General features: G+C 34.8%; 1 protein-coding gene and 1 long non-coding RNA gene across 3 annotated transcripts in view; both read left to right on the top strand.

The window, feature by feature from the left end:
* Positions 1-23,232, top strand: part of LOC141406471 (uncharacterized) — a 115,885-nt gene that overhangs the window by 54,760 nt on the left and 37,893 nt on the right. Inside the window, exon 9 of one of the 2 annotated variants that reach the window (XM_073991965.1) lies at positions 16,391-19,329. In XM_073991965.1, coding sequence (XP_073848066.1) covers positions 18,534-19,329 — 796 coding nt within the window. In that variant the 5' untranslated portion in view covers positions 16,391-18,533. Of the gene's footprint in view, positions 1-15,014; positions 19,330-23,232 lie in introns of those variants that run through there. The other variant, XM_073991976.1, reaches the window with a different exon arrangement.
* LOC141390812 (uncharacterized) lies at positions 705-8,197 on the top strand. Its single transcript, XR_012409479.1, has 2 exons — positions 705-3,321; positions 3,483-8,197. It is a non-coding gene; the product is annotated as an uncharacterized lncRNA (long non-coding RNA).

Genomic DNA, 23,232 nt, shown 5'->3' with positions numbered 1-23,232 from the left:
TTTAAATGAAATTAAAAATATCCAAATTGAAAAAGATTATTACTGGTTTCGGTCAATGCAATAATTTTTGGTGAATTATTTGGGAACTAAAAACATTTTGGTGCTAATTTCATATGTCTCACGAGTCAGAAAATTCGAAATTACATCTGTCAACTGTATAAAGATGACCAAGATTTACCAGATTTCGCGATTCAAGAACTGGACCAACAATTTTCTGGGAAAAGATTTGCGGAGACCAAATACAAAATATCGGGCACATTATCGCAAAGGTTTGTACCTCCACAAAAGAGCAACTAGAACCAAAATACCGAAAATATAGCCGTGCCGATGATCTATTTCAAAACATGGATCGATATAATTCATCTTCAATACCAACATTCCTAGGAGTTATATATGTAGATTTTAAGTTCTAGGAGTTGTATAATGTTCTGTGAAAGCTCTACCTTTAACATTGTATGCTTTATGTTCACGGACGGGCGGAATGATGGACATCGTTATGTTATGTCGACTTAGCATTTTCTCTTGATTATGAATATGTAGGGTTTTGTGGAAACATTAAAATTACCACCGCAGAGAGCTTGACAAAATATTAAGAAATGTGTCGTCACTTTTCCCCTGCCATTAAAAAGTCGCCGCGCCGATTGCATAGAAGTTGGTGTTCTATTGGTGTTCTGTTTAAAATAATTTTTTATTTTATTTTTTTTTTTTTTTTTTTTTTTTTTTTTTTTTTTTTGAAAAGGCAAATATATTAGAATGACTTGTAATTAGCACACCCCCAGTTTGTTTAGGTTAAGGCAAATATCGCACAAAAGAAAATGAAAGAAACACGTGCTGGTAGTAAACAAAGGAACAAGGAAGCGATATTCAGTAAGAAAACGTCATATGTGTAGTAATTTCGGTAAAAATGGAAAAAAATCCGTCCTATACGTCAGATCTTCGGAAAATCATAATAAATATGAGAAATAATGGATCTAATGTTTCGGAAATAGCTAGAAACATTGGCAGATCTCGTAAGATTGTCCAAAATGCATTGAAATATTACCAAAATTACAAAACAGGGGAATACGTTAAAAGAAACCCTAAAACAAGAAAAACTTCAGAAGCTGAAGATCTATTAATAATTACATTTGCGAAGAAGAATCCCTTCATAACATCATAAGAAATTCAAAGCCGAATGTTGGATGAACATCAGGTAGCTATAAGTTCAAAAACTATACGTGGAAGATTAAATGAGCATAACTTAAAGGGATGTGCTGCAAAGTATAAACCTCTCGTGTCCAAAAAGAATATAGCGGCTCACTTGCTTAGAATGTACGGAAATAAGCCAATATCATTCTGAAAAATGTTTTTTTGGAGCGACGAATCAAAATTTAACCGATTTTGATCAGATGGAAAGAAGCATGTGTGGCGCCCTAGCAACCAAGAGTTTAATCCCCGCTATACCATTAAAACAGTTAAACATGGCGGATGATCTATAATGGTATGGGCAGCTTTTACGTGGCACGGAGTAGGGCCAATCGTAAAAATTGACACAAAAATGGGCTTGTACAAAAATATTTTGGAGAATCATATGATACCTTTTGCTGAAGAAAATTTGTGCATTCAATGCACTTTTATGCACGACAATGATCCGAAGCATACTTCGCGGCTTGTAAAATAGTTTTTACAGGACAAATCGGTGGATGTTTTGCCATGGCCTGCACAAAGTCCTGATCTGAATCCGATAGAGAATCTATGGAATGATGTGGAAAAAGAAGTGCAACGTAAAAAACCTAAAAAATTGAACGGCATCTGGGGCTCCATCCGTACACCTTGGAATTCAATTTCACCAGCCAGGTGCCAGTCATTGGTTAAAAGATTAGCAAGAAGATTGGATCAGGTGATCAAGCAGAAGGGATACCCTACTAAATATTAAATAAAAACTTAAAGTTGACTGAATATTTAGAAAATTTCTACATATGTGCTAATTACATGTCCAATGGAATTATGGACTTTTTTTAATGAATTCGTATATTTTTGTTATTTTACAGCTCTAATCTTGTTTAAGTATTCCAATGTGAATATCGTGAAATAAAAACATTCTTTAAGAAACATGCATTTAAAAAAATTATTGGCAAAATCAATTGATAAGGGAAGGGTGTGCTAATTTTATGACCGACACTGTAAGTCTACGTTAAATTTTGTAACTAACTGCGTTTACTTTAAGTCAATTAACTAAAATATACCTTACATTTTTGTTCAAAGTTGCAAATCAAAAATTGTATAAGACAAAAATATCAAAAGACATTTAAAAACAGTTTTGGGAGCGGCAAAATTTTCGCCGAACGACCTTAATACGCGTTTTTGTTATTGGGACAATACTCCCAAAGTGGCACTGATGTGATTTTTTTTGCCCTAATGGGCTCCCGCAATTATTTCGATCACAAATTTAATATACCATCTGATTGTGGAGGGTTATAAATCGCAGAGCATATCAACCATCTCAACTATCGAGTAGCGTTTTATTATAACAGATGTTGCCTGAATCAATTTCGGTACATTGATATTAGTTGGTGAAGCAAATAACCACCACGTCATTTCCAAACCAGCACTCCGATATATGAATATACTAGCTGAACACGGTGCGCTTCGCTACCCCGAATAAGGTACATTATAAAGTAATGCCAATAATTAAATTGATTTTAAATGTTACCATTTTTTAAATATTTCAATGAATAAATATAGTATGGAGGCGTTTTCTACACGTTCAGTGCTGTGTATGGAGCTTATGACATGGTATTTTTGTATGGTGCAGGAGGTAACGCTCCTCCTAATTCCTTTCCGACTATAGGTACTGTGATTATTGAGATCTCCCCTTTAAAAAAGAGAATTAAAATAAGAATAATACTACGTTTGAATTTATTTTACTCATGGGAGTAATATTTTCCAAATGCGATAACTTCACTTGTATTGTTAATTTTTACTCCAATAATTACACTGTCCGACAGCCAAAATTACACTTGAACCGTACTATATACGTTTGAAAATATAGGCAAAATGGAGTAAAATGGCATTTTTAATTTTTCGATTTCTCATCGTTTTGACCTTTTAGAGGTCAAACAAATTTCAAAGGTCAACACTTTTCAAAAAAATATTTTAAATACTTGTACTCGTCGTACGATACTGGTATTGGTGTCATATTAAAGAGGAGAGTATAGGCTTTATATAATAATCATAAATTATTGCATTCCAGGATAAAAAGGACATCAAAAATATCCTTGAAAAATTAAGTCAAAAGTGAGCATTTTAGCAGGCGCATATCTTCCAAACCGCAAAGGCAAAGTTGTAGCTCTTGTCATAAAGAATATAAATTCTGGACACATGAAATCCACCAAACCTCATCTTCTATAACATTTTCTAGGGGTTTGACCTTGGCGATTTTGACCTTGAAAATGAGGTTTGGTGGATTTCATTTGTCCAGAATTGATGTTCTTTATGACAAGAGCTACTACAAAATGTTCACAATGTACCCTGATTCAGATTCGTTCAATGATATGGAACCCACAGCTTATCTCCGAGTCCGAACGGCGTGCCCTAAGACACCACTTGTAGTTTTATATGGCTGAAATTCTCAGAAAATGTCGCAAACCTTACTGAAGGATATTTTGCCACCGTTGTAAATTTGATTTTGCCTGGCTGGGGAATCGTTTTGTAAAAAGGTGGCAAAGCGACCCTGCTGCAATGTATGTATAAAAATCCAATTCGACAAATAAAACTTTAGGGCACCATGTAATATGCAATAATGCAAAAACTGGGAATAGGAAAATGTGGTTCTCTACACAAAACACATTATATATTAAGCAGTAGGCCCGTTATCTAGCACACACGTGATTGCAATTTGCATCAGGGGGAAGATCAGTTGTTCTATTTCCATATGTAGTCTACTTTGCCGGCATATACCCTCCAGGAAATAAAATATAGACAAAAAATATTTTTTTTTTTGTATTTTTCATACAAAAGTAATGGTCCATTTCATCCGCTAAATAATATCAGATCTTCATCCAAAACTGTAAGCATCTTCTTCCACCTAAACTTTTACCTGGTGCAAAATTTTGTGATTATTGAGCTATAATTGGGAACTCTAGCGTGTTTATGATAACACTACAAACAAATAACTGGGTATATTAGGCTGTAACTCTGTTATCTTATCATGTACACAAACACAATTGAAATCAATAGAAAGGTCAAGCGTTCCTCATCCAAGTATAGCTTACTTGCCCGGAATGTCTCTGCCTGGAAAAAAGATATAAACTGTATATTAAAACTTTTCACAATTTTCACACAAAAGTTGTGGTCAATTTAACCCTCTGAATATTATCTGATCGTCATCTCAAATTGCAAGCTTCTTCTTCTTTGTCATATACTCTTACCTTATTTAAAATTTCGTGGCGATCGGACTATTATTGCGACCTACAGAGCAGCTACAAAATCGGATAAAAATTATGTTTTTGGTTCATTTCACACGCTAAATATTTCACGATCATCACCAATTGAAATAGCGATCTATTCTGATGTGAAACCGAACCCCCTACCAAATTTCGTGACGATCGGTCCATAATTGCGGCCTGGAGTTTGATTACAATTTATAATGGACACACGGACGGACACACATCTCAAAATCGCTTTATCTCGCCGAGATATGAAGATTGGTATGCCACATTGGGGGTCTCCGACGAATATTTCGAATATTTGTAGACCAAACTCCGTCACACTTTCCAAATTTCAATGAAATTGGACATACGTACGTACATAGCGTGTTTGGTGCATCAATCACATGAAATCGGCCGAAAATATATATGGGAGCTATATCCAAATCTGAACCGATTTCAATGTAATTTGGCAAATATATTTCTAAACCACATTCCATCTCACATTCCAAATTTCAATGAAATTGGACATACATAGCGTGTTTGGGGCATCAAATATATAAAATCGGCCGAAAATATATATGGGAGCTATATTCAAATCTGAACCCATTTTAATATAATTTGGCATACTTCTTTCTACACCAAATTCGATCACATATTCAAAACTTTATTGAAATTGGACATACGTAGCGTGTTTGGTGCATCCAAATTCCGTCACTCATTCCAAATTTCAATGAAATTGTACATACGTAGCGTGTTTGGAACATCAAATACATGAAATCGGCCGAAAATATGTTCGGGAGCTATATCCAAATCTGAACCGACTTCAATATAATTTGGCATACTTATTTCCACATCAAATTCCGGCACACATTACAAATTTTAATGAAATTGGATATGAATAGCATGCTTGGAGCATCAAATACATGAAACCGACCGAAAATGTATATGGGAGCTATATCCAAATCTGAACCGATTTCAATATAATTTGACATACTTCTTTCTACACCAAATTCCGTCACACATTCCTAATTTTATTGAAATTGGACATATATAGCGTGTTTTATACATCAAATACCTCAAATCGACCGAAAATATATATGGGAGTTATATCGAAATCGGAACTGATTTCAATTTGGTTGGCATACTTGTTTCTAAATCATTTTCCTAATCTAAATCATTTTTCCACATCTAAATTTTGGAGACTATATCTGTTACCGCTCTATAGATATTCGCATAGAACTTTTACAATTTTTGGAGATACCTCTGATTCCGGTGCTATAACTCCAGATTAACGTGGAATTTCAAAGATTTGTATAGCCAATGTTAATTTCAAGCGATGTAGCAATATTCTCTAAAAATCTTTGTTCAAAATATATTTTTGCAAATTTTCGCGGATTTTCCGCGATATTTAAAAAATAAAATATGTCAGATCCTTTTTTGGATAAATATGAACATTTTAAGGCAAACGCCAAGCAAACATTGCTAAGCAATGCCCACAAATCATTTATATAACAGCTGTCTAACTGATGTTCTGACATTGATTTCTCATTCAGAAAGTCTCAATGCCGGAGAAGATTTGAGGAACCGTAAGAAATCACTCTAGAAGATTGTTTTCAAATCAATCACTTTTAACTTTTTCTTACATAACATTGGTATTCTTTCCTTAGCACTAGAAACGTGCCAATTCGTACGGAACACTAAGAATCGTTGTTTAATATGAATATTGATATTAGCCTTCTTTCGATTATATACAGTTCTCGATACTATCTTCCTCATCGAATTTCTAAAGTCACCATCCCCACGACTCTGGGAACACAATCCACGTAACATTCGTATAAGATGAAAAATGATTGCCTCAATTGTAATAGCGAATGTATTTCTTAAATATTGCCGAATCACTTATTCGACATTAACATTTAAATATTCGGTATTGGATAAAACCATTTTCTTTCAACACAAAAAATATATAAATTTTGTTTCTGAAACTTTTAATAATCTCAACGTGGTTCTGAATATAATTGTTACTTACAATAGCTACAACTACTTGAGTAAAAGATCATGGTTCTTAAATCTATGAGCACGAACAATATTATGTTTATTGAATTCTTAATTCGCTATTTAGAAATTACGCCTAATAATACAGCAAACATTCTACGTCGTCCTAAATACATCAATCAAAGAAATAACTGCAATGTGCATTTGACCTCTGCAAGGTGATAGCAATCTCATAGAATGCATATTTGAACTGATGTAATCAATACCCGACCGCGAGACGTAGTTCCCCGGGTCCACTAGTATAGGTATATTTCAAAAGTCAATAAGGTAATATGAATAATTTCAATATCTTCCTAGAAAATGGCAATCGCAATAATTATTGGTTAGTGCAACATATCCATGCGGAGGTGCTTTTTTTCACTTTTTTTCTCCCATCGGACGCCTCCCCAGATGTTGGATAGGGAAACGCTCATCAGTATGAAGGGTACCGCAAAAATCAAATATTTCGGGGCGAACCAAAAGAAAAAAGGGAATAGGCAGTGTCTGTTCCCACATTGAGCGATTGCAAACAACGTCTGTACTCCAGTGGAGCGGCTGAATACAGAGATGGAAAACTGTAAACCCTTCGGAAGGCAACGGAAAACCACTGAAGTAACACCCCATGAAAATCATACAATCAAAATGGAAACACAAAATAACAACCGGCCCTCAGGCTCCGGCCAAACGAGGGTGCTAAGAATCCCCGGAGGTAAAACAAAACTTAAAATCGGAACATGGAATGTTCGAAGTCTCTATGAGCTTGGGAAACTTGATAACACCATAAGCGAGATGAAACGGCTACAAATAGATATATTGGGTATAACTGAGACATGGTGGACTGAAAGCTCAGAGTTCTTCTCTGAAAACACAAAGGTTTATCACTCAGGCAATGTTGACGGAATCCACAGAAAAGGTGTTGCTATCCTAGTCAAAAACAATATTGCACCCAGCGTCACTGGATTCTTCCCAGTATCTGATAGAGTAATGATGATTAAATTGTCCGCAAAACCGATTAACATAAATGTAATACAAGTTTATGCACCTACATGTGATGGTAGCAATGAGGAAATAGAACAATTTTATAATGATGTGGAAAAATTATTGACAATGACGAAACAACACGAAATTACAATAATCCAGGGAGATTTTAATGCAAAAGTTGGGAAGGAAGAAACAACTGATGTAACAGGAAATGTTGGTTTAGGTTAACGAAATGAAAGAGACGAGAGATTAATTCAATTCTGTCAAGAGTATAAATACAAAGTTACTAATACGTTGTTTTGCCTCCATCCGAGGCGTTTGTATACATGGAAGTCGCCACAAGATAACAGTGAGAATATTGTCAGAAACCAAATAGATTACATCTTAATAAATAAAAGATATGCTTCCTGTGTGAACAAATGTTCCACATATCCCGGCGCTGACGTTCCCTCGGATCACATTCTTCTAGTTTGCAAAATACGCATAAAACTGGCAGTAACACGCAAGAAAAAAAAACGCAGAAGAAGTTAAATTTTGATAGACTTGATGATGAATTGACGAGACACTCGGTAAAAACCCGACTAAATGCCGAACTGAATAACATCGCTGAAGATAGCTAAAATATATGGGATGATGTTAAAGAATCCATCAACAACATAACTAATAATATGTTAGGCACCACAACGTCTAATAGAGAAAAATCATGGGTGACAGATGAAATACGAGCTCGTCGCAAAAAAAGAAGCAAATACAAAAACATAAACTACGAAAAATACTGGGAAATCAATCAGGAAATTAAAATCTCAACACGGGCTGCAAAAAATGCACAAATAAGAAAACAATGCCAGGAAATTGAAAGATTACAAATTCTCCACGACGATTTCAAATTTACGCAACAGGACATTACCCTCAAGACTGGCTGGAATCGACATTTGTAACCATACATAAAAAAACAATGCGAATTTGTGCGGTGATTTTAGACTAATTAGCCTTATGAGCCATGCTCTAAAAATCTTTTTAAAAATAATACACAGACGAATATACCCATTATGCGAGATACATATGGGTAACACACAATTTGGATTCAGAGAAGGCATGGGTACCCGAAAAGCATTGATTGGAGTTCACGTTCTAGTACAAAAATGCCGCGAAGTTCAAAAGGACTTCTTTCTTTGCTTAGTGGACTACGAGAAGGCGTTTGATACCGTAAAACACGATAAGTCAATGGATCTTTTAACCGATATTGGACTAAACGAATGCGATAAAAGATGTATTCAAAATCTATACTGGAAACAAGTATCAAATATTAAAGTGGACGGTGAATTATCTGACAATATCCTAATTTCGAAAGGTGTACGGCAAGGATGTATTTTGTCACCACTACTCTTTAATATATATTCTGAAAAAAATTTTCAAGAATCAATAGCTTCCAAAAACAATGGCATTAGCATAAATAACATCCTCATCAATAACATTCGTTACGCTGATGACACCACATTACTGGCAAGCAGCTGAGCAGGGCTACAAAGACTAATAGATGCACTCATGAAGACCAGTGAAAAATATGGATTGATAATCCATACGAAAAACTAAATATATGATTGTCAGCAGAAAACAGGTAGAAAATAATGTACCTATGATAATTAATAACATAGAAATAGAACGTGTAAGAACATATAAATATCTAGGAGTCCAGATAAATGACCGATGGGATATGTCAAGTGAAATTAAGTGCCGAATCGAAATGGCAAGAAATTCATTTTCCAAATATAAGAAAACGCTAACCAGCCATGACATAAGCCTTTCAAAGAAAATACGTTTTGTCAGATGCTACATATGATCAGTATTATTATACTCTGCAGAAACTTGGACGATAAAATTAGCCGACGAAAAATGACTAAATTCTTTTGAAATGTGGATTTGTCGTCGTATTCTAAAAATTCGCTGGACTGACCACGTTTCAAATGAAGAAGTACTACGACGGATGAATGTGGAACGACAAATAACACGCGATGTAAAAAGCCGAAAAACATCTTATCTGGGTCATATAATGCGCATCGAAAAATATAAGCTCCTCCAAGAAATTATCCAAACCACAATAGATGGAAGAAGACCAAGAGACAGAAAAGAAACATCATGGATAAGAAATATTCAAGAATGGACGGGACTGCAAGACGAAAGAAGCCTCCTGAATGCTGCCAATAATCGAAACCTATCTATAATGGAATAACAAATATAATTAAATTGTTAAAAATGTAAAACATAATTGTATGATCGCTAACACCCGAATACGGATTGGCAAATAAAGAAGAAGAAGTGCAACATAAAATATAGTTCATTGATTCATTCGTAAATAGTGAATATAAGGAACAGGGTGTATCAAATACAAATAGCGTTAAAAGCGTACAGGAGTCGGAATGAGGCCCGAAAATTCGATAAAATAATAAGGAATATGGCAGATGTCTTCGGCAACAGTCTATCTTAATATATAAAAAAGTTTGGTGAAAGGCGAATGACTGTGCGATCATCGACGCTTAGCCAGAACGTCAATTTTACCAATAGGGCACTGATAAGGATAAGGCTGGCTTTTGGAAAATTCGTCATGGGAAAGGAAGTAAATATTGTAATTTACATCCTTTAGTATACTGTTCAATTTACTCTCAGGAAATATTCGGATCCGTTAGTGATAATGTAACCCATTAAATTGGAACAGAGCGTGTGTGTCCGATTACAAATCCGCGGGTTGTGACGTCGGCATGCGAGGTTTTTGTTTACAATATAAAAAATAGTTGGTGGGGCACATGTAAGCGTTTAAACAACACTTAATCTTCATACACATAGCACAGTGTGTAGTGTGCTCTGCTACAAATCAGAAGTTCGCATGATCAATTCCTGCAGAGAGTAAAATAAAATAGAAATTGTGTTGAAATTGAAAACAAATTCCACCCTTATTGTTCTAAAAATAGAACATGTGTTTTTAGCTTATTTTTGAACTCTTAGTAGCCATAGAAAAACTAGTAAACAATGCGTTAGTAGGAGGTTTTGTAAGTAGTTACGACTACCAAAATGTACTATAAAACCCATTATTATATTATTATTATTGCGTTGAAGTAATTATGAAATAATATCCCAGCAAAATTTGACGGAAGGGGTTCTTTGCGATGACGTGATTTCATGTCATCTTTTGCATTGGTTCAAAGGAAGTCGTGAAAGATCCGATCTTTTCATTAGGATTTGAACCAATGCAAAGGAAGTCGTGAAAGATCCGATCTTTTCATCAGCATTTGTACCCATTCCATCGATCCAATAGAGATAATGTTTGTGTTTTTATTTACACACCTGTTTATTTTCATTTTGGTATGTTCCAGTACTGCAAAAATCTACTAATTTTTACTATTTTTTCCGATAACATAAAGGAAAAATTGTTATCGTAGTAAAAATAAGTCGATTCTTGCAGTTTCTGGAACAGACCAAAGTTGTTAGAACTGTCGTCGTGATGTTGTCTTACATTTCCTGCATATCAAACAACTAAAACTTCTAAATAATTGGTATTATATGAAGTCCCAACCATCGAGCTAAAAATAGAATCGGACTGCACACATTGCTATTTTAAAAGTTCCCTTGTCTGTTCTAAATCTGACATAGAATGAAATCAATCAAATCTCGCTTCTTGGAATTTGAAAAAAAAAGTCCGAAACGAAAAGGAACAAGAATCTGAAAATAAAGAAGAAACTACTTTTGGAAAGAAACAATTAAAAATAAATTAATTAAGCATAAATGGTATTTTCCATAAAAAGTCTCTCCTCCCCGTTCGTTACATTTTGTTCTTGGAGATCCCTAAAGCAAGCCGGGTTGTAGATCCCTACATACTTCCGTCACTAAACAAAAGAGTATAAAATGTTGTTATAAAATAACAAAATTATAAAATAAAAGTAATTTACGAAATTAAAATACTTTGGAGTCCATGTTGAAATCTGAACTGGTGATGGGAAGATAATTGAAAAAACCTTTTGTAAGATGAAAGAATATCAGTTGCGGAGAACGGAGGAAGTAATCTTTTGCGTTGCAGCGGTGGTGATTACATTGCAATTTTGGATGTAAACTTTTAAAAAACTAAACTGATAAATTAAATGTAGCTATTTCATGAATTCGTTTGAATTAATAAAGAGTTTTGTTTTTCTTGAAAACCATATTTCAATACAGCATTTCCATTTTCCAAACAAGACATGAAAATTTCATGCCAAGGGGTTAGTGAAAATGACATGCCAAAGCATTGGTTAAAATGACATGTCAAAGCATGGGTGAAAATGACGTGTCAAAGCATTGGTGAAAATGACATGTCAAATCATTGGTGGAAATGACATGCCAAAGCATTGGTGGAAATGACATGCTTAGGATCCAGAAAAGAACGTCATCTTTTGGGGTCCACGCTCATATAAAATTCATCGATGAAGATGCTAAAAAGATGACATGCTAGATCACTTGCACCCATGATTGAATGTCATCTTTGGCATCGAACATTTTGCTGGGATATATTGAAAATAATGCGGGTTTAAAATGTTTTCTTCGTATACGTTTTAAAATATGAACAAAAATGAAAAGCCCGTATTAAAACATAGTATTTAGGGTAATATACAACGGAAAGTTCGAAACTTATTTGTCATTTTTATCACATTAATATTCTGAAAATCCAGTTTGAACTCCTGATCAATGTTCTGTCCAAAATGAAAACTTTCTAGTGTATCCCTCAGTATGATAAAACTCCTTTTATACAGAACTTATAAAACGCCAGGTACGATTTGTGACTAATGTAATTATGTGTAAATATTAAACCAAACCTCAGTTCATATCTTGCTAGGACCTACTCCGAAAAGTGACCTTAAAGTGTGCTTTTTTTAGAGCTTTCCGGTTATTATCCCAATAAGTGTGGACTTACCCAAGAAAAACTTTTCATTCTGTATGATGGGTTTGAAATTTACTTATTTTTCCAAATGACATGTTTTGACTCGCCACAATGCGAGATAAGGCTAAGTTTTGAAAATTCGTCATGGAAGCAATAAATATAAAACTAGTACAAAAGCCTGTGACATAATGAAAAGAAGCAAACCCATTATGGACTGTTTTTTTTTTCAAAATGATTACTGCAAGAACTATCCGAATTAAAGTTTAAAATATATCCGCGAACAGTTCTCAAGCTGTTTTTAAGATTAAATGTTTTAACTTTTGTTAGGGAGGAAGAAGTTGACCGATATAGTCTATCTTCGAATATGACTTAAGTTTGGAAGAACGATTACGATTTGCAACGATTGGACCAAATCAAGGACTTTAGGGTATTTATCTCAGTCAGCATGGTCTTACCTCCAATAAAAATTATGCTGTCATATATCAAGCCGACCTGTCCCTAAACTGCCCAGTTTTTAAATTTTGGGTGGGAGATACCCGAAGGAGTTGGACCAATATAGTCCATATTCGTACTTGATTTAAGTGCGAGAGAAACATAAGCATGTATACCATTCCTTTCTATAGTTATCGTGCCTATCAGACACTTTAGTTGGTCACCCTGAATTTTCTTAGAGCTTTTGAACCATTTTGTCAAGAAGCATGGACTTGTCCATGAACATATATCGCTTTAAACAGAACCATAAGAAGTACTATCGCTCAAAATTTGCAAACGATCCTTGAACAGCCCTAAAACTGCACTTAAGCAAAAATTTTGACTTTTGTGAGAGAGGTACCCGATGATGTTTTCCAAAATAGACCCCTTTGAAACTTTAAGTAAACGGTTGGAAGAAATTTTACGGTGTGCAAAGTTTCGACGAAACCGGATAAGTATCGGATCGTATCCGTAAATTTTCATGCTCATCAGTCATTTCATTTGGTACTGGCAGGCTTATTTAGAGCTATTAGGACATTATCTCAAGAAGTATGGACATGCCCCAGAAAAAAATGTACTGTCGTGAAAGGGCCGCAAGCACAACCAAATGCAAAATATGGCATGCTAATCTGACAAGAGTCCGTAAACTGAATTGGTGCCAAAAGTTTTGAAAATGTGTGCGGGAGGTACTCGAAATTTACTATATGTAGTTCATTTTCAAATCAGATCTATGTCTGGAGGAAATATTATGACGTGAAACGTTTGGATCCATTTGGTTACTCCCTTCGAGAGTTATCGTGCGCACCATGTTAGCGAAAAATTTGAGTGCACCGAACCTAAATTAAATTTGGACAAAATATTACTAAGACCGAGTCAGTTGATCCTTTCTAAAGTTATCGTGCACTCCAGCCAGACACACGGACATAGCTAAATCGACTCCAAATTGCCTTAAACGTACATATATAGTCCAAACATACTTGGGGTCTAAAGTCGTTATTTCGATGATACATATTTTCATCGTATCAAATTGTATATACGACAGGCACTAGAAAACTTTCTGGCCTACACGCAGAAAAATATATGTTAGAAATATGTTTGGATCCAAACAAATATTTGTTTGGGTCTGTTTGCAAACAAATATATGTTTGGATCCAAACATAATTTGTTTGTGTCCAAACAAATATATGTTTGCAATATTTTGTAACATATCTCAATTTTATTTGTTTGGGTACCAACATATTTTTTATGGGTGGAGAGAGGATTTTTGTCAAACAACAAAAGTTCTCTATCGAAAGCGGAATTCTGTGTAATAGGAGACGCAAAAGCTTTGGAGGTGTGTATGGGGCCAAACACGTGTGTTTCGTGCTTTGTTATTGTTAACCATCGTAGCAAGCAAAGAGGAAAAAAATGGTATTAATTATGTTGTTCTTTTTTCTTCAGTTTTCTAAATGAAATCGTTGAGTAAAGACGGTAAAGTGAGTGAATAAATCAGTGTTTTGTTTTTTCTTAAAGAAATGGTGCTTTTTAGTAAATTAAATGCCCAATACATTTTATAATTGAATCAGAAATGTGAATGAAAATTTTTTATTGGACAAGGAAAAAATCACATTTAATGTTGGTTATTACATCAATACATTTTTCATATACATACATACATGCATGCATACATACATATAATCATTTGCTTCCAGATGCCGATTTCCCGCTGATGATTTCAACTTTGAAGAAAAAGTGTTTTATTTCACAACTAAGCAGAAGCGTTCACACGGTGTGCCTTAACCAAATTTAAATGGAAGGTGCTTACACCTGGGAAGTTTTTGCAGATTCTGAAACTACAATGCTCATAGATGAGAAATATCAAGAAACAAAAAAATCGCCGGAGGGATTTTCAAATAAATCGCGATTTAAGTTCACATTTTTAAGGGTTTTTTAGGTTTTCACGATTTTGCTTGGAAACCGCAAGTCGTATCGAAATTAGTCTAATGAAAATGTTTTAGCTGTGAAAATTCTCTACAAGACTGACCTTTAGGTTTTTTCGTAGGTTTTAACATTTTTGAGATATAGAGATTCAGTTCGAATTTTTAGGTTTTTATCCTAAGTCTTCAAGATTTTGCTTGGAAACCGCAAGTCATATCAAAATGGGACTAAAGAAAATGTTGAAGCTCTTATAAGTTTAACTTGGGAAATTGCAGTAATGAAATTGTTTTATAAGGAGGCGATACAGTCAGTGCATTGTCTCAATTTGAACTTCTATATCTCAAAAATGGTAAAACCTACGAAAATATCATAAAAATCAATCTTATGGAGAATTTTCACAGCTACAAAATTTTCTTTGTGCCCATTTACATAGGACTCGCGGTTGCCAAGCAAAATCGTGAAAACCTAAAAAACCCCTAAAATGTGAATTTAAATCGCGATTTATTTGAAAATCCCTCCGGCGATTTTTTTTGTTTCTTGATATTTCTCATCTATGAGCATTCTAGTTTCAGAATCTGCAAAAACTTCCCAGGTGTAAGCACCTTCCATTTAAAATTAGTTAAGGCGCACCGTGTTCAACGATGTTTCTATATCATTTCTCTTTTGAAAAGTGTGACTTTTTATTAATTATTTCATTCAGTTTTTCTTTCATTAAAGTATGTTATGTATTTCTTTGGAATTTTTTATGTACCTATGTGTCTGTTGTTGCTTTTGCTTTTTTCTATGTCTTTCAATAAACCACCACCATTTATAAATGTGTGTATATGTTTGAGATAGCCAGTGAGTGCTTACTGAGAGCAAGCGAGCATACATTTCAATGTGTTTCACATTGAAATTTACGCTCCCTTGCTCACCGAAAGCCCCCACTGGTGCATGTGTTTGTTTTTTGTGACTTTTGGATTTGCATTTGTTTGAACCCAAACATATATTTGTTTGCAGGACTCCAACATATGTTATGTTTGGGACTGATTGCAAACAAATATATTTTTGCTGCAAAATATGATTGGGACATATGTTAGAGAGGCGTTTTTTTCCTCCGTGTAAGGTTGCATTTTTTTTTTTGTTACAGTATTTATAGGTCACATACAATTAGGAGGGTTGGCGTTTTTTATTTGGGATGGCGACTTCTATTTTGTTTTTCAAAATAGTCAGTAGTTAATCCCATAGTCGTTGTTTTAATATTTTATTAAAACAAATTTTTTATTAGTGGGAAAAAATTGGCGATGTTTACCAAGGGGTAAGGCAGGGAAGACTATAGTTTCAGATCTCGACACAGATCATCATTAGTTTCCTTGTTTCTTGTTTTCCAACAAGAAACTTTTTATACCCAAGTGTCACATACAATTTTCAGTTCGATATATTTATTATCTAGAAGTATTTTTGTCACACCTTCCCCTGTTAGTGGCACCACTGTTCACGAGTACAATCAGAATATTATGCAACCTTCATATGAATATCTGATGATAACACGATTAAACCAAGACACGAAAAATCCTTGCTAAATTACCTTTTCATATCCTTTTGCATTCACGGAGAGCCATAAGTGGGACAATAATCAGCTGAGGCAATTAAAACAACACACAATGCTGTTTTCATTTCATATATTTTATTCCAGAATACCTGTCTTTCATAGTGTATAACCGAAAGAAAATCAGCAACTCATCCGATAATCCGAATTCAATACAGCCTTAATAGTTTGAGAGTGTTATGGGACAACAAACTACCTGTTGTCCATGTTTATAGAGGAGAGTCTCAAATAACTCAGGTAAGACAATTCAGCTCTCACATTCATGAATTAACTCACCTGTACAAAGAAATAATGCAACGAGAAGACTAAGAAATGTGTAATTCATCTACCAAGTCTCATGCTCCTCTATTCAGCAACTTAAAGATGGTAAAAACCAAATTATTTGAGAGAATGCTATGAGAGCCCTGAGATTATGGGTACATGTGCGTACATATGTATGTGTGTGTATGTGAAATACCAAACCCGTAAAAAGTGGTAAAACAACTCAGTCGAGTTTTGGCCTCACGTCTAGACAACAGCTACATCAGCGAATTTACTTGAGGAAAATATACACGTTGAGCTATTCTTGAGTGAACCTGCGCCGCGTCAACAACGATCGTACGGATGTGGATTAAGCGGGCTCCGTTTCTGTGTGTAATTTAGTTTTTTTGATTTTTTCTCCTTCCCTGTTGGCATCACACATACAAGTGAACTGACATTTTTTAACTTTACTCATACATATACAGCACGAACGAAGCGGATAAACAACCAAATATTTGTTATTTATTTTATCCATTCCTCCATTGAATCGGTGTGCCTGTCTGTCTATCGGTCGCTCTGTCTGTCGGCTGTGAACTTTTCAAAGTCTCATATACCCGAGTCGTCGCGTTCAGATTCACGTACATACATACATATATGCACTGTACGAATGTGTTGTATATGTGAGGTGTGTTTGCGTATAAGTTTGTGTCCATGTCCGTGTTGGAATGCTCTGCATTAGTATGCGAGTTGGTGACGACGATGTGATGTGATTAACAAAGTGAAAAGTGCAAATTTAAATAAAAATCTTTTATGATTTTACGAATAAAAATAAATTTTGTTGTTTTCGAAGAGAAATCGTTAAACTTCCACCGTCAGCACTACAAAAAAAGAAGAAAATACAGAAATTCCACAAATTATTGAAAGAAATAAAAAATTAACACAAAAAGCCAATAACATAAACTTATCAATAACAACAACAAAAACCCACAATATGATGAAGAAATATCAAAATACCTTTGCGCCATTTGTATCATTTTGCAATTTAAACCGAAACTTATTTAATAAATCTGTAAAAAATAATTGATTAAAATTAAAATTGCATTTAGATAATACAAAAAAAAAAAGAAAAAGAACAACGAAATTAAACAAAGCAACTAAGAGAAAATACATATTCTAGTATCTTAACAAAAAGAATATCTACGTTTACTTATGAAAAGAATAAACAACATCAGTAATACAAAAACAGCACTAAAAAGAACAACAAAACTACAAAACAGTGAACAGAAAATATAATAGCGGAGATTGAAAGAATTCCGAAGAAAAAAGAGTTTCTCGAAGAAACCTAGAAATTCTACAACGTCTAAAACCAGAAATTCAACCTTTTTGCCAACCCAACTAACAACAGCAGAGGCAGCAGCATTTACTTAACAAAAAAAAAAACAACAACGACAACAATTACAGAATCAGCTAACATCTACGACGATAGAACGAACACATACACAGAATACCAAAACGGCTTTGAGATATAACCAGTCTGTCCGACAGTCTGTTGTTTCGTCAGTTTATTTGTTTATTTTGTTTGTTTTTTCTACTTCTTAACATTCCGCCGCTTTGACGTTGCGTTGCCCGCTTTATTATCACGTTATTCATACGACGACGTCTTGTCACATTTCTAAGCCAACGACGACGACAACGACTGCGACGTTTTGTTCTACGCCATAATCTTGTGCGGCTCTTTTTGTACTTGTTTGTCGTGTAATTCTTACTCACATTCTTCGGTTTTTCTGTCCGTGTGTGTGTTTGTGAATGTTAGTTGGTAGTGGTGGCTCCGACATTTCATTGAAAACGTGTTCTCAAGGAAGTGATTTTTTGCAATTTATTCACTCGGAATTAAGTGGATCCACGTTATTCATTTTGTGATCTAAACTCCTACCATAGGGGGTTCTTTTCTTCTTCCTTCCTCTTGAAAAAAATATATAACGCAATAAAAATGGGCGATTCTACTCCAATTTGCCGATGCCGTGTACTTTATTTAGGCAGTGCTGTGCCCCGTCAAAGCAAAGACGGTCTGCAAGGTATTCAGGAACCATTACGCAGTCTCTACCCATCGGAGGGTGCAGTTGGTGCCAAAGGCATTGACTCGTGGCTTAGCGTTTGGTCCAACGGGATTTTGTTGGAAAATGTCGATGAAAATCTCAAAGAAATCACCAGATTCTTTCCCATCGAGTCACTGCATTACTGTGCAGCAGTAAGACAAGTCCTTATACCCGAACGTGGCAACTCGAATCCTGAACCGAAATTTCTTCCACTCGACTCGCCATTTGCACGCATGCCGCGTGCCCAACATCCACCCATATTTGCAGCCATTCTACGTCGAACCACCGGCATCAAAGTCCTCGAGTGTCATGTGTTCATTTGCAAACGTGAAGCAGCTGCCAATGCTCTAGTCAGATGCTGTTTCCATGCCTATGCCGATAATTCGTATGCTCGCCAACTGGAGACGGGCAGTACAGGCGGTGGTGCAGGCAGCAGTGTTTATGGGACACTTAAAAGCAATATGATGGCCAGCAAATCAAATGGCGATTTGACCAGTGTAGGACTTTCAAATGGCAACCATCATCATCACCATCATGTGCCGTCATCATCAGCCAGTCATGCTGGTTGGAGATCCCGGGCGGGCAGTATCACCACACTGAATAGTATTGGACGGCAGTCGAATGGTCATCTAATGAATGGCGGTGACACTACCAGCAGTGCCGCCGAGGGCTATACATCTGTTAAGAATTGTAAGTATAAGATATAGTCTACCCGAGTTTGTGTCTTAAGTCTTTTGTTTTTTGTCTTTTGTTTTTTTTTCATATCTTCATATCCCCTTGTCAAATTGTTTCTTGTTGTTTTTTATAAACAAAATGAAACAAAAACAACTAATATTTTATTAAATACCAAGTCACAGCTATTTGCATTCAATCTGATAACGTTATTCACAACAAAGAGTAAACATGTAATTCGCGCAGATGGAGGTGACTCATTCATACGTTTGTGTTATTTATTGATTTGCAAATTCACAATGGGGGCTGAATAAACCACTTGAATTCAAGTGTATATACATACGAGTATGAGATAATTTTATTGATTGGCAGCAATACAATTATAGTTAAGTGTGTTGTTTTTTGTGTTTTTATTGTTAGAAATTAATTTTGTGCAAAAATGTATTTTTGAACTTCCTGGAAGTAAATAGATAGCACCTTAGAAATGCATTCCATTATTTGTCCTTTTGTTAAATGATTACCAGAGGTGGGAAAAATTTTTGCTACATTCATAAAGGACAACCTATACCTATTAGTTAGTTTTACATGACACAGTTGCACAACAATGTAGGTAGGGTGAAAGTCGATATGATTTTGGGTAGCTACTTCCAGTACTACGTTTCTATGTTTGATAAAATTAAGAAAGATACCAACGATTTTTCCCTATGTGGTCGTAATGCATATAAATGTTGTGCATTTTTAACATGATGACCCAATTGCATTCTGTTAGTACTCAAATTTTCAAATTTGGCCAATTGCAATTTTAATTCCAAAAATATCAACAATGACAGCAATAACAGTAACTATGTACTTAAAAATGTACATTAAACAATTTGTAACTTGTGAAATATTGCTATCGCTGCATATATGTATGTATGTACTATTGTATATGTCATGATGTTGCTCCGCATATGGTATGCAGTTATGAGTTCATGAACATACATACATACATATACTTAAATACATACAAATATTTAAAACAGCAACCATTTTTGTGTCAAATAGAAACAAAGATTATTAAAAAATCTGTGTTGTTAAATATTGTATACCAACTGTATTTATGAGCTCAGAACAATGGCTAACATACCCGCCTTGCACACTGAATGACTGAGGTCCCGGTTCACAAAAATTTCGACCTATATGGGCAGTTTTTTGTGAAAATGTTTTATTAAAATCACAAATTACAAACAATTCAGTGCTCAAATTGGACAAATACCTTTAAATTTCCTCAAAGCGACGTGTTGCGTCATATGTGGGGCTACACCAAAACGTGGACCCATACGAACAAGTTTTGGTAGCCTCTGATAACACAAACTCTTAAATTATAACCAATTTGAAGGGCAAATGGAACTAATACCTTCAAAATTCCTTAAAGCGTCGACGCGTCACTTGTCACTGGGTATGAAGGTTATACCAAAGCTTGGACTTAAATAGCCCATTTTCAATACCAAAGGTTCTAAGGACCTACAATACATGTAACCTAAATTTTATTCACCTACTTCAATCCTTTCGGATGATAGAGTGATTTCCACAGACGAACGGACGGACATGGAAAATATGGGAAATTCTGAGTGAAAACGGATACTTTTTCAAAAGGTAATTTTTGACTTCCTTTATTTTTGCTGTGGTGATGCTGCTCATCAGCAAACCATTTCAGTACATGTTCAGATTTTTTTGACTAAGGGTTAGAGAGATATCGCGCCTTTTAAAAGTCGAATTCTGTAATAACCAAAGGTTGGATTTTTCAATACCAAATGTTCTAAGGACCTACAATACATGTAACCTAAAGTTTATTCACCTACTTCAATCCTTTCGGATGATACAGTGATTTCGGCAGATGGACGGAAATGTCTATATGTACGAAGAATTGAACGCTGGTCAAGAATATATGCATATACTTTGTGGGTTCTAAAATGTTTATTTCGAGGAGTTACTAATAGAACTAGACTAACAGCGTGTTTTTGTAAAAAGTTTTTGCCCATTCGTTCGTCGATTTCATGAACGAAGACACAATTTGGTTTTCATAGCGGTTGACGTTTGTATTCGTGTGACAAACAAATGAAAGGTTTTTATTTTCGTAATTTTTTTGGTTTTCGTAACAAAATCAGACGAACGAATACGTCAAAAATAAACGAATGGAAAAGACCCATCGTTTTGAAAGAAAATTAAATAATTTGAGTAATTAATGGCACAAAACACACGAAAACTGGAAGGGAATGCAATTTTATTTATTTCCATAGAAGCACACGCGTATATGTACATCTGTTTCTTCATATTATAACAATTATTTTTGGACAAATTTGATTAAATTTTTTTCTTATTTTTTGTTTGACATCTGTTTATCGGGGTTGCCATCAAGTAACACATTTTACGTGCAGATGCCTATGCAAATTCACAAAATAAGTATCATGGAAACCCTGAAATATAAAAGCTTTTATAAAATAGACGAAAGCTTTCAGATAAAAACGAATGGTTCGTAAAATTTTACAAGAACCAAATTTTGAACGTATACGTTTTAGTACGAACGGTTCGTGTGACAGGCAAGCATTTTTACAAAAACACCCTGTTAATATAAGCATAATACTGGCACGAGGGTGGGTCGATAACTGTCTGGCTTCTACCATCAAATTGTTATTGTTTTATTGTTTCTTCAGTAGTCTCTGTTGAAGCATTTTTTATTGAAGCATCTTCTGGCGACAAAAATCGTTGACCACGCCTTTTTTCTTGATGTACGGCAATCAAATGAAGTCATTGGGTGCCAAGTCAGGGTTGTACGGCGTATGACCCATCAATATTTGGGATTTCACCACATTTTTGATATATTTATTAAAATGTTGAAAAATATTCTAAAACCTATATGGTAGAGGCATTTTGCGACGAATATTTTTGAGACGATATATCCAGTTTTTACGAGTTGAGTATATCTCCAGATGTTTTCATTTGGACCTTATCCACATTTTTGCTGTAATGGTCAAAACAAGTTCCTTATTGATTTTAGAAATAAAGCCCCGATTTGTTATTAAAAGTCAATATTTAACCATGTATAGATGAGGCTATAAAATCCATGCTCAATCCGACAAAACAAAACCCAAATAGGCTTTTTGTCGTTTGGGTCTCTATACTTTCATAAAGTGCTCGGTAGAAATTGTTTGCACACGATTACCTCAAAAGTGTGAAATACTTGCGATAGCAAAAAATTGGATATTCTATGTGGTTTTAAAATTTTAAGATATATCATACGAATCTTCGTCCGATATGGTTTATTTACAATTATAAATATCCGAAGATTTATATTTTATACTCCGTAAAAATTTAAAATTGTGTCCTAAATATTGAATTTATATACTTTATGTCAATATTCCATATAAAATCAACTAAAAACACCCTCAAAATAGCTCTTCGTAACGCTACACAGCATTTGAAATTTTCATGATTTTTGGGCAAGGTGGGCATTACAATTCATGAAAGAAACCCACTTCGACAGGACACTTGATAAGAAAAAAGCATAAAAAATACTTCATATCTGCAAATTTGCAATAATGTTTGAATAAATAGAAACTATCAAACTCAGCCTTTGTATTCTAGCCATTCACATCCGATATGCCTGATGAGCTGAATTAAACTACCAGCGAAACGATTGTAGCATATTTGTTTGGTGTGTGGGACTTCGCTAGAATTTACTTTTTCAATACAAACTCCTGAGGTCATGTTAGCTCAATTAATACAATTAATTACAAAGTTGATAACATTTTTACGGTAACTCATCAGAAGAAAATTTCCTAATGGAGTGCTGTTGGAGTACATGTCGAAATATCAACGGGTGATGGGAAGACAATACATGGAACACCTTTACCAGATTAAGCAAGAACACTTTAGCTTGGA

This window comes from Musca autumnalis, unplaced genomic scaffold (genome assembly GCF_047663935.1).
Source record: "Musca autumnalis isolate F117 unplaced genomic scaffold, ASM4766393v1 scaffold_1, whole genome shotgun sequence".
NCBI lineage: Eukaryota > Metazoa > Arthropoda > Insecta > Diptera > Muscidae > Musca > Musca autumnalis.
This window is presented reverse-complemented; position numbering and strand designations above follow the sequence as displayed.